This window comes from Schistocerca americana, chromosome 7 (assembly GCF_021461395.2).
Source record: "Schistocerca americana isolate TAMUIC-IGC-003095 chromosome 7, iqSchAmer2.1, whole genome shotgun sequence".
NCBI lineage: Eukaryota > Metazoa > Arthropoda > Insecta > Orthoptera > Acrididae > Schistocerca > Schistocerca americana.
In genome coordinates, this window is record NC_060125.1 from 258,225,377 (window position 1) to 258,238,177 (window position 12,801).

The 12,801-nt window shown below is 44.6% G+C and overlaps 1 protein-coding gene across 3 annotated transcripts in view; it reads right to left on the minus strand.

The window, feature by feature from the left end:
• LOC124622560 (protein croquemort-like) overlaps positions 1–12,801 on the minus strand; it is an 86,983-nt gene that overhangs the window by 64,979 nt on the left and 9,203 nt on the right. For 2 of the 3 annotated variants that reach the window (XM_047148299.1, XM_047148300.1), the window contains exons 2-4: positions 1,784–1,928; positions 1,542–1,705; positions 1,283–1,424 (exon numbers count right to left, since the gene is read on the minus strand). In XM_047148299.1, the coding sequence (XP_047004255.1) occupies positions 1,283–1,424; positions 1,542–1,705; positions 1,784–1,903 (426 nt within the window). In that variant the 5' untranslated portion in view covers positions 1,904–1,928. Of the gene's footprint in view, positions 1–1,282; positions 1,425–1,541; positions 1,706–1,783; positions 1,932–12,801 lie in introns of all 3 variants that reach the window. The other variant, XM_047148298.1, reaches the window with a different exon arrangement.

Consider the following 12,801-nt stretch of genomic DNA (forward strand, 5'->3'; position numbering starts at 1 on the left):
GGAACAGTCAGATTGTGTAAACAGTTAAGAAAAATGACATTTAATTCAAGTCAATATATCACTGAATGTTTGATCAGTTTCCTCGGAGAAATTTCGGAGTCCGTCCACATTACCTTTGCCGGCGGGAGTGGCCGTGCGGTTCTAGGCGCTACAGTCTGGAGCCGAGCGACCGCTACGGTCGCAGGTTCGAATCCTGCCTCGGGCATGGATGTGTGTGATGTCCTTAGGTTAGTTAGGTTTAATTAGTTCTAAGTTCTAGGCGACTGATGACCTCAGAAGTTACGTCGCGTAGTGCTCAGAGCCATTTGAACAACATTAAGTTTAGGACAAAATTCTGATTATTGAAATACATGACTTAAATAAAGTGATTAAAATTGAGACAAACGAGAATTAAAACAATCTAAACATTAAAGCCTTACTCATATGGGAGGAGAACTGAGCCTTTCCACAAGCATAAGAGGCAACATTACGGGAAGAGCAAAGTAAGCGGGCATATGAAGTGGCAGATCCAGGAAATGGTTCAAGTGGCTCTGAGCACTATTGGACTCAACATCTGAGGTCATGAGTCCCCTGGAACTTAGAACTACTTAAACCTAACTAACCTAAGGATATTATACACATCCACACCCGAGGCAGGATTCGAACCTGCGACCGTAGCGGTCGTGCTGTTCCAGACTGAAGCGCCTAGAACCGCTCGACCACTGCGGACAGCCAGATCTAGGACACCAAAAGTTTCTTCAAGTAACGAGTTCCGATGGTAGAATGTATTAAAGTATAATTAAAGAAGTTCTTCACACTGTATATTTAGATCAGAACAAGCTATGCAAGTGTAACGTATAGAGGAACTGGAAATGTTATAAGAGAATATCCAAATTAAGCAGTCATTTAAAAGACGGGACGGGGAGGTATTAAAAAAGGAAAAAATTAAACTGTACCAGCACTATGAGAAAGTTGTGGGTTATCTACTAAAGCATCTATAACTTTCAGTTAGCCAATAAGGGAAAGTGGGAAAGGGGGGAGGGCTCAATAGGCCCAAAGAATTGTGAGATAAGAAACAGATTGGATATGTATCAAATACTATTCAGACTATGGAACTCATGAAGACTCTAGTAATCATGCAGAATTGGGAGAATGGTACAAAATCGAAAAAAAAACCTACAAAAAAGACAGTTATAATTAATACTACCAAAACCAGCAAATTTGCATGCCAAGGAAGAATTTTCTCTGTAATAGCATTGTGTAAACTCGGCAGTCAATTGCGATGAAAACAGTCTCTACGTACCGCAGGCACGACGTTTATAGTTGTGACAAGATCATCTTCAGGGCCAACAGAATTTGTTTCATCAAAGTACCATGTTCTTATATTCTGAAAAGTTACCGTTTCGTTCTCATTCCAGGCTGTGATATTTCTTTTATGATATTCCCTGAAAACATGAACGTTTTGAAGTTACAAGTGATTGTTCCTCCATAGTCAAACGGCACATGTTGATCATTTCCAGATTTTAGATTCTCAGATAATCCAAAAGAAGAAAAAAACTTGCCTGTATACATATGGTCCCATTTCCACTAAATTCGGTTTAATTGTTGGATCCTGTTCGTACTCATCTGCGTTGGAAACATTGAAAATGTAGAATTCCATGTACATCGGGATGGGAAGTTCTATCCAGTTGTTGTAGCTCGTCGAACCTTCAGATAAAACTAGTTGCTGGCGAGAGAGAAAAAATATTGTTAGGAAAGTTATATTTTTAAATAAAACACATTTCATTAAATATTAAATACTCACAGATTTTAAAATACTGTCCACTATCATGCTCATGAATCCTCCCAAGAACACTCCCACTACGAGCATGCCCCCTCCAATGCCAAAGACGAGAGTTTTCTTCGTTCTTACTGTGCATCTCATTTTTCAGGTTGGTTGTTTGCCTTTTCTTCTAGAACAACAGATACACAAACTTGAAAAGTATAGTTACTACCTGATACAATGGAACAATACTTCAAAATTCCACAAGATCAACCGGCTAAAATTCCATTTGCTCCGTACATTCCTTGTATTAAAACTAAAATTTAACAACAGAATTTGCTACGCATTTTTCCACTATTTCGACACAGAAGCGCACGCTTGTTCATATTATCTAGAATTATTCTACCACAGACTGAAGTGTGTATGTATTGTTCGAGCTGAGCCTATCACCCTGGAAGACAAAATTTCGCTTCAGCGTCACTCAGTTTCCTTCTGTCAACGTGACTCGAGCAAAACTCAGCTGCATCACAACCATCTTTCTTCATCAAAAACTCTCATTTTTATTTTACTGACAAAAAGTTCTGTCGATAAATCGTAGTATTTTTGTTTTTGTCCGTTATTTTCGAAGACAACTAATGCCCATCTTACAGAAAATTGTTTTAGAGTCACTGATGGTTTCTGTTAAAACCATGTGCACTTGTTGCTACTTTTACAGCGCTAAATGTACATTTTTCTATCTCACCAACCAATCTGCAACTATTTAACAGAATGATCTCCCCTATGCCAACCCTCATGGATTCCGAAAACAACGATCATTTTAAACCCAGCTTGTGCTGTCCGCATGATATCGTGAGTCATGCATCAAAGCAGTCTGGTCATTTATTGTCTTCCGAAAACATTTTGCTCAGCACCACATGTACGGTTGGTACCGAAAGTACGACCGTCTGAGATATTAACCGAAATTTGTGACTGGATTGGGGATTTCTTGTTAGAGCAGACGCAACACGTTATCTTGAATGGAAAGTCATCGACAGATGTAGAAGGAAGTTCCGATATGCCTAAGAAATGTATATTGGGATACTTTCTGTGCGCGTTGTATATTGATGACACTGCACACAATATTAATAGTAATCTCTGCACTTTGACAAATGCTGCGGTCAGCTCTAATGATAAGAACTGCACAAATATTCAATTGGGTTCGATAAGATTTCGAAGTGATCAAAAGATGTTCTGAAATGTAAAGCTGTGCACTTCACAAAACAAAAGACCGTAATATCAGTAAGTAACAATTGGAATCAGTCGACTGATACAAAGATGTAGGGTATGAAATGTACGAGCACATACTGTTGAATGACAGATAAAGCAAGTGCTAGAGTTCGGTTCATTGTTAGGCTAGGGGGAAAATTCAGGATGACTGCTTACGGAACACTCATGCGACTCACACAAGAATAATGCTTAAGTGTGGAGGCCCAGTACCAAACAGGACTACAGGGGATATTGAATGCGTAGAGAGAAGTCAGCACGAATGGTCACATGTTTGTTTGATGCTCGAGGAAGTTTCTCGGAGATGCTGAAAACACTGAACAGGTAAATGCTCGAAGACAGTCGCTAAATATTTCGTGTATGCGTAGTTAACAACGTTTAAGCAACCGGCTTTAGGTGATGAATTTCGGAATATACTACAACTCCCTGTGCCTCGCTCTCGTAGAGATCGCGGTGACGGGTTTACACTAATTACAGCGCACTCAGACGCGTTTAAGCAATCTTTCTTCCCGCGCTCCGTACATGAATGGAACGTGAAGAAACCCTAACAACTGGTTCAATTGGAAGAATCCTCTGCATGCACTCCACAAGGACTTGCAGAATATGGACATAAATGTATATTGAAATTGTGCTTCAACAACACTGATGTGACATAGGCATTATATTAGAAACAGTCATATTAAGTGTCATAGCAGAAACTTTTCAAAAAACAGTCATATTAAGGGTCATAGCAGACATTTTTAAAATTTAGAGTGAGACACGAAGTTGAAGAAAAACTTTTTCAACAGTGTTCACTATTTTCCGCTTCATACTGCAAATTTCATATACACTACTGGCCATTAAAATTCCTACACCAAGAAGAAATCCAGATGATAAACGGGTATTCATCGCACAAATATATTATACTAGAACTGACATGTGATTACATTTTCACGCAGTTTGGGTGCATAGATCCTGAGAAATCAGTACCCAGAACAACCACCTCTGGCCGTAATAACGGCCTTGATACGCCTGGGCATTGAGTCAAACAGAGCTTGGATAACGTGTACAGGTACAAGTGCCCATGCAGCTTCAACACGATACCACAGTTCATCAAGAGTAGTGTCTGACGTATTGTGAGAGCCAGTTGCTCGGCCACCATTGACCAGACGCTTTCAATTGGTGAGAGATCTGAAGAATGTGATAGCCATGGCAGCAATCGAACATTTTCTGTATCCAGAAAGGCCCGTATAGGGCCTGCAACATGCGGTCGTGCATTATCCTGCTGAAATGTAGGCTTTCGCAGGGATCGAATGAAGGGTAGAGCCACTTATCGTAACACATCTGAAATGTAAGGTCCACTGTACCGTCAATGCGAACAAGTGGTGACCAATGGCACCCCATACCATCACGCCGGGTGATACGCCATTATGGCGATAACGAATACACGCTTCCAATGTGCGTTCACCGCGATGTCGCCAAATACGGATGCAACCATCATGATGCTGTAAACAAAACCTGGATTCATCGGAAATAATGACATTTTGCCATTCGTGCACTCAGGTTCGTCGTTGAGTACACCATTGCAGGCGCTCCTGTCTGTGATGCAGCGTCAAGGGTAACCGCTGTCATGGTCTCCGAGCTGATAGTCAATGCTGCTTCAAACGTCTTCGAACTGTTCGGGCAGATGGTTGTTGTCTTGCAAACGTCCCCATCTATTGACTCAGGGATCGAGACGTGGCTGTACGATCCGTTACAGCCATGCGGATAAGATGCCTGTGCTAGTGATACGAGGCCGTTGGGATCCAGCACGGCGTTCCGTATTACCCTCCTGAACCCACCGATTCCATATTCTGCTAACAGACATTGGATCTCGACCAACGCGAGCAGCAATGTCGCGATACGATAAACCGCAATCGCAATAGGTTACCATCCGACCTTTATCGAAGTCGGAAACGTGATGGTACGCGTCTCTCCTCCCTACACGAGGCATCACAACAACGTTTCACCAGGGAACGCCGGTCAACTGCTGTTTGTGTATGAGAAATCGGTTTGAAACTTTTCTCATGTCAGCACGTTGTAGGTGTCGCCACCGGCGCCAACCGACATGTACACTATTGGCCATTAAAATTGCTACACAACGAAGATAACGTGCTACAGACGTGAAATTTAACCGACAGGAGGAAGATGCTGTGATATGCAAATGATTAGCTTTTCAGAGCATTCACACAAAGTTGGCGTCGGTGGCGACACCCACAACGTGCTGACATGAGGAAAGTTTCCAACCGAATCCTCATACACAAACAGCAGTTGGCCGGCGTTGCCTGGTGAAACGTTGCTGTGATGCTTCGTGTAAGGAGGAGAAATGCGTACCATCACGTGTCCGACTTTGATAAAGGTCGGATTGCAGCCTATCGCGATTACGCTTTGTCGTATCGCGACATTGCTACTCGCGTTGGTCGAGATCCAATGACTGTCAGCAGAATATGGAATCGGTGGGTTCTGGAGGGTAATACGGAACACCGTGCCGTATCCCAACGATCACTAGCAGTCGAGATGACAGGCATCTTATCCGAATGGCTATAACGGATCGTGGAGCCACGTCTCGATCCCTGAGTCAACAGATGGGGACGTTTGCAAGACAACAACCATCTGCACGAACAGTTCGACGACGTTTGCAAAAGCATGGCCTATCAGCTCGGAGACCATGGCAGCGGTTACCCTTGAAGCTGCATCACAGACAGGAGCGCCTGCAATGGTTTACTCTACGACGAACCTGGGTGCACGAATGGTAAAACGTCATTTTTTTCGGATGAATCGAGGTTCTGTTTACAGCATCATGATGGTCGCGTCCGTGTTTGGCGACATCGCGGTGAACGCACATTGAAAGCGTGTATTCTTCATCGCCATACTGGCGTATCACCCGGCGTGATGGTATGGGTTGCCACTGGTTAGACGTCTCGGTCACCTCTTGTTCGCATTGACGGCGCTTTCAACAGAGAACGTTACATTTCAGATGTGTTACGACCCGTGGCTCTACCCTTCATTCGATCCCTGCGAAACCCTACTTTTCAGCAGTATAATGCACGACCGCATGTTGCAGGTCCTGTACGGGCCTTTCTGGATACAGAAAATGTTCGACTGCTGCCCTGGCCAGCACGTTCTCCAGATCTCTCACCAGTTGAAAACGTCTGGGCAATGGTGGCCGAGCAACTGGCTCGTCACAATACGCCAGTCACTACTCTTGATGAACTGTGGTATCGTGTTGAAGCTGCATGGGCAGCTGTTCCTGTACACGCTATGTCTGACTAAATGCCCAGGCGTATCAAGGCCGTTATTACGGCCGGAGGTGGTAGTTCGGGGTACTGATTTCTCATGATCTATGCACCCAAACTGCGTGAAAATGTAATCACGTGTCAGATCTAGTATAATATATTTGTCCAATGAATACCCGTTTATCATCTGCATTTATTTTTGGTGTAGCAGTTTTAATGGCCAGTAGTATATATACCCTGCCGGAAAAAAAAGATTGTAGGCACTTTTAGAGGTTATCAATTTACTCAAGATTTATTTTTCCAACGGTACATAGGGAGTACTTGAAATGAGTAGATTTACAGATCAATAGGACAAGACATTTTGAGGCACCAGGTACTGACTCATACTGAAACGCCCATATTAGTACGTGGTGTAGCCTCCTCAGGCGGGAATGCAGGCGCTGACTCTGGCATCCAGTCGATGGTATTGATGGCGAATACTGTCCTGGGGTACGTTATGCTACGCCTGTTTTACCTGTTTTCGTACTTCTGTAGAGTTGTTTGTTGAACAGTCGGAATAGATTCTTTTCGTCTCATCATATCCTACACGTGCTGGATTGGAGACAATTGGAGAGCGTGCTGGCCGTGGAAGTTGTTGCACATCTTGCGTAGTTTGTTGAGATTCACGGGCTGTGTGTGTCGAACATTGTCCTGTTGGAACAACACATCATCTTCCTGTTGCAAGAACGGCAAAAGAACGGATCTAACAACATTCTGGACTTTTCAAGCCCTGCTTATCGTCCCCTCCAGAAACACCAAAGGTGAGAGAGTTGTAGCTTATCGCACCCCAGACATTCAGACCCGTCTTGGACGAAAGCACTCTGTGAGACAGCGCTCACCAGGTCTATGCCGTACGTGCAAACGACCGTCGTTCCCGTGCATGCAGAATCTGCTTTCATCCCTGAAGACCACAGCGCGCCATTCAACCTTAAAGTGATCTTCTGATGGCACCATTCGAACCCTGCACGTCTATTCTACGGCGTGAGTGGAAGACAGGCAAGATGAGTGAGTGCGTTAACCTGATGGAAAATGCCATCGCTTTCGCGGAATGCATTAAGCATGAAGGGATGCAGGCAGTCCAAAGTAATGTTCAGTTGTCAGCAGCAGTCATGGAGCCTTGGATTACTGCAAATGGTCCCATGGAAGACGAGGTGAACGTACTGCGTAGTACAGTTCTCCTCCCACTCGAGTCTGTGTTCTCTTTCTAGCAGGACTTCACCAGCATGACTGACCTCAGAAACCCCTGCCTTCCCTCTATCCTGTATTAGGACACAACAGGGTGGAACGAACTCGCACAGAAGAGGCAAGGGAGGAAAGCTGTGCCAAAGCAGTTTTCGGAATGAGGACCACGACAACAAAGTGCCACGTGTACATCACTCTTGCAGTCCCTGACTGAGGTACAAAAAAGAGAAACTGGTTGGTGTTGTAATATGCACGAGATGTTATTGGATACAGAGATAAAAGTTGGAAATTAGAGTTTACGGTTGAGGCGGTACTGTTAGTATGCTCCATTTAAGCCTTGCTAGCTAATAACATGAGAGGCTCACTGTGTTGATCATCGGAGTTCTGTGTATCACAAGGAAATGATACTCCATTTTCACATACGTTGGAGATTGGATCTGAGAATGGATAGAACTGTGTTTTATTTTTACTTGTCGCACATCCTACAACGGTCCTTTACCCCTCCATGAGAGTATGAGTGAGTGAATGAAGTACGAATTTTTGGGTAACAGAAGGGTAGGAGTAACCAGAGATTGGTAGAAGGTGGTGATCTTGATAAAAAGGAATCTGTGGGCAAGGCTAAACAAAAAGATTTAAGGAGGTTTTGCAAGGTATCGATAGTTCATGGCATCAGGTGGTTCAACCAACAGGAAACTTACTCCTCTCGCAGCCCTCCCCTCCCCCCCCCCCCCTCCCTGACCGCTCTCTCAGTACTTAGAACTGGTAGCGTTGACCATGGGTGCACCATATTTAGCCACTGTTCTGCAGGGGGTCCTCGAATGAGGACGTGTCCGTGACAGGTGCGCTGGTATGGTAAGAAAAACGGTTATAACATGAGTTATATTATTGTGCATCCTGCTGAAATGTATTGTTTAGTGTCAGTACAGATGAGTAAATATTGGAAGAAGTGATAATTCTCGTAATTTTGATAAATGATGTGATTGCACTAAATGTGGTCACAACCGTTAGCCATCAGCTTAGCATTTCTATTTGTGAATGTTAGTAGCCGCTTAGTTGAGAGAACGGTCGATATAATGCATTTCTATATACGGTTTTTGTGAATTTTATTTAATTTTAACGATCAGTCCTTTGTTTCTTGGTGCCAAATATATGTTCACTCCGGAGGTGTAGGCGTAAGTGAGCCTTAAGCCACTGAAATTCAGATTTCGCAGGTGCTTATCGACGTTTAGAAATTGCTATAACCAATAGAAAGTTAGTTAGGATATTTTTAAGGGATTATTTTCGGAATTTTGTGGTATTTCTTTGTGACTTGGTGATGAAAAAGTTCGCGCCAGTTGTGTGTGTGAGGTTTAACCTTCAGAAATTCGTGATATTATTCGAGTTTATTATTTTGAATGATTGCTAAGGGACTGGATTAAAATAATTTTTCTGTGATATTTTGTGTATTTAGTGTCGTTTTCTTTGTGCTCTGTCTGTGACCACGTGTTTCGCCGCAATTTTCGGAAGCAGCATGTAAAGATTAGCAATCAAAGTTTGTCTGTGTTACCTTAACGTTAAACGATTGTCATTAGAAACAGGAGCTCAGTGAGCATAGCTTCATTGATTTGTAATGAATAGTTTAGTTGATTTCTTTGTGATTGATGGTGGAGCCACATGGCCTACCGCGTGTGCGTGTGATTTGTTTGTCGATTCCTGAGAAGCTTTAGAATGTGACAAATTGAATCAATGAAGTTTTTGTATTTGTTTGGTCGCGTCGTACTACGTCTAACATTAAAACACTGAACTAACTATAGCTTCTGATTCATTGTTTACTTGCGATGAGGGATCCATGTGCAAAAAGTTTTATAGTTTACATACTTGGAAGCCTAGTAAATTTAGATTATACAAGTGCCTCATATGTTGAAATCGACTCCGTTACACTGTGTCAGTATGAAATTATATGGACATACTACATTTCAAGCTTTTCAGTACACTGAAAACCTGTATTTACAAGAAAAATGTAACTAGCAATTCCGTCCTTGAAACAACCTTACCGACCACAACTATAGCGATCGTATTTCTTCAATGATCAAAGGCTTCGGTACGCATCTACGGGATTACTCAGGTTTTAAGAAGTGTATGGAGATTTACAGTCTGTCATGTATAATCTACAAACTCTCGAGGTGGGACCACTTACTCTGTGTACACCGTGCGGAACGATAAGCTACAGTTGCGCGCTGCACCAGAACTAGAACCCTGGACACCATTCTTTTTCGGAAAACGCACTTCACATTGATCAGCGCTCGTGATTTAACTTGCCAGTAACAGGCATCTGCTTTCGAATCATTGTGCGACACATACACTCCTGGAAATTAAAATAAGAACACCGTGAATTCATTGTCCCAGGAAGGGGAAACTTTATTGACACATTCCTGGGGTCAGATACATCACATGATCACACTGACAGAACCACAGGCACATAGACACAGGCAACAGAGCATGCACAATGTCGGCACTAGTACAGTGTATATCCACCTTTCGCAGCAATGCAGGCTGCTATTCTCCCATGGAGACGATCGTAGAGATGCTGGATGTAGTCCTGTGGAACGGCTTGCCATGCCATTTCCACCTGGCGCCTCAGTTGGACCAGCGTTCGTGCTGGACGTGCAGACCGCGTGAGACGACGCTTCATCCAGCCCCAAACATGCTCAATGGGGGACAGATCCGGAGATCTTGCTGGCCAGGGTAGTTGACTTACACCTTCTAGAGCACGTTGGGTGGCACGGGATACATGCGGACGTGCATTGTCCTGTTGGAACAGCAAGTTCCCTTGCCGGTTTAGGAATGGTAGAACGATGGGTTCGATGACGGTTTGGATGTACCGTGCACTATTCAGTGTCCCCTCGACGATCACCAGTGGTGTACGGCCAGTGTAGGAGATCGCTCCCCACACCATGATGCCGGGTGTTGGCCCTGTGTGCCTCGGTCGTATGCAGTCCTGATTGTGGCGCTCACCTGCACGGCGCCAAACACGCATACGACCATCATTGGCACCAAGGCAGAAGCGACTCTCATCGCTGAAGACGACACGTCTCCATTCGTCCCTCCATTCACGCCTGTCGCGACACCACTGGAGGCGGGCTGCACGATGTTGGGGCGTGAGCGGAAGACGGCCTAACGGTGTGCGGGACCGTAGCCCAGCTTCCTGGAGACGGTTGCGAATGGTCCTCGCCGATACCCCAGGAGCAACAGTGTCCCTAATTTGCTGGGAAGTGGCGGTGCGGTCCCCTACGGCACTGCGTTGGATCCTACGGTCTTGGCGTGCATCCGTGCGTCGCTGCGGTCCGGTCCCAGGTCGACGGGCACGTGCACCTTCTGCCGACCACTGGCGACAACATCGATGTACTGTGGAGACCTCACGCCCCACGTGTTGAGCAATTCGGCGGTACGTCTACCCGGCCTCCCGCATGCCCACTATACGCCCTCGCTCAAAGTCCGTCAACTGCACATACGGTTCACGTCCACGCTGTCGCGGCATGCTACCAGTGTTAAAGACTGCGATGGAGCTCCGTATGCCACGGCAAACTGGCTGACACTGACGGCGGCGGTGCACAAATGCTGCGCAGCTAGCGCCATTCGACGGCCAACACCGCGGTTCCTGGTGTGTCCGCTGTGTCGTGCGTGTGATCATCGCTTGTACAGCCCTCTCGCAGTGTCCGGAGCAAGTATGGTGGGTCTGACACACCGGTGTCAATGTGTTCTTTTTTCCATTTCCAGGAGTGTATTTCCGCCATAAATATTCGACAAAGGCTTGATTTCGTTGACACCCACCTCTCGTCTACTTTCGGTATGTAGATATCAAATGCATCCAGAGATCACTAAACAATGTAAAATGTATTAACTAAACCCTTGCGTATCGCTGCTGTATCATTAGATCTGATGATGGTTGCAAAGCTGAAACCGGTAACCAATTTTAGCAAAGTAGCATGTGAACAAGACACTGATTTATGAAACTTAATGGCAAATTAAAATCATGAGGCGGACCGCGACTTGAAGTAGGGACAGTTGCCTTTCACGAAAGACAAAGGTCCCGAGTTAGAGTCTCGGTCTGGCAAACGGTTCTGATGTATCACGAAATTTCATATCAGTGTACACTCCGCTGCAGAGTGAAAATTTCATTCTGGACACTGATTTTTATAATCTAAAATGATAAACTCAGAACTAGGAGAAAGCTGCACTGTTATCTCTTGTAAGATTTGGCTGCGAAGGCACATCAATGCTAGACTAGAGCAAGGTTCAACACTTGATGAATGTATTAGGTAACTATTGCGATGAACTTATCTCGGGTGAACCTTGCGCCTTTACAACGCCCATTAGCCTTTGTTAACCCGCTCCTAGATATGCGCTCCGCAAGCCATCGTGTAGTCAGTTGTGTATGGCACAGGGTACCTGATGTACTTCCATAATCCCGTCTTCCCATCTCGTTTCCATTCCCGAATGCCCGAGGGAAGAAACATTGTCTGTAATCTTCGGTGTAAGTCCAAAACCATCTTATTTCCGTCGTAGCAATTACGGGAGACATAGTTGTATTCTGTCATTTCAGTCATATTGAACCGTAAGCTCTTGGAACTTTTGTAGTAAGGCTCGCCACGATCCACAGCCCCTTCTTGTAGCGCCTCAAATTCGAAATAGCTATCTGGTGACGAACCAGCCAGCTGTTCTTTGTATCTTCTCACTCTCTGTTAACGTACTTCAATAATCCCGTCTTCCCATCCCGTTTCCATTCCCGAATGCCCGAGGGAAGAAACATTGTCTGTAATCTTCGGTGTAAGTCCAAAACCATCTTATTTCCGTCGTAGCAATTACGGGAGACATAGTTGTATTCTGTCATTTCAGTCATATTGAACCGTAAGCTCTTGGAACTTTAGTAGTAAGGCTCGCCACGATGCACAGCCCCTTCTTGTAGCGCCTCAAATTCGAAATAGCTAACTGGTGACGAATCGGCCAGCTGTTCTTTGTATCTTCTCACACTCTGTTAATCCCAACTGTAAAGGATGTCAGACAGATGAAATCTGCTTCTGGATTGGTTGAACGCAGGTTTTGATAGGGATCTCATTACTGAGTAAATGACAAGTAATCTTAATTCATTGTGGCGTAAAAGACGGCAATGATTCATTAATTTCTTCAGTGAATGTTGGCAGTTTAGGCAGTTTCACTAACCAGCCACACATGAATTACACTACTGGCCATTAAAACTGCTACACCAAAAAGAAATGCAGATGATAAACGGGTATTCATCTGTTGACTCAGGGATCGAGACGTGGCTGCACGATCCGTTACAGC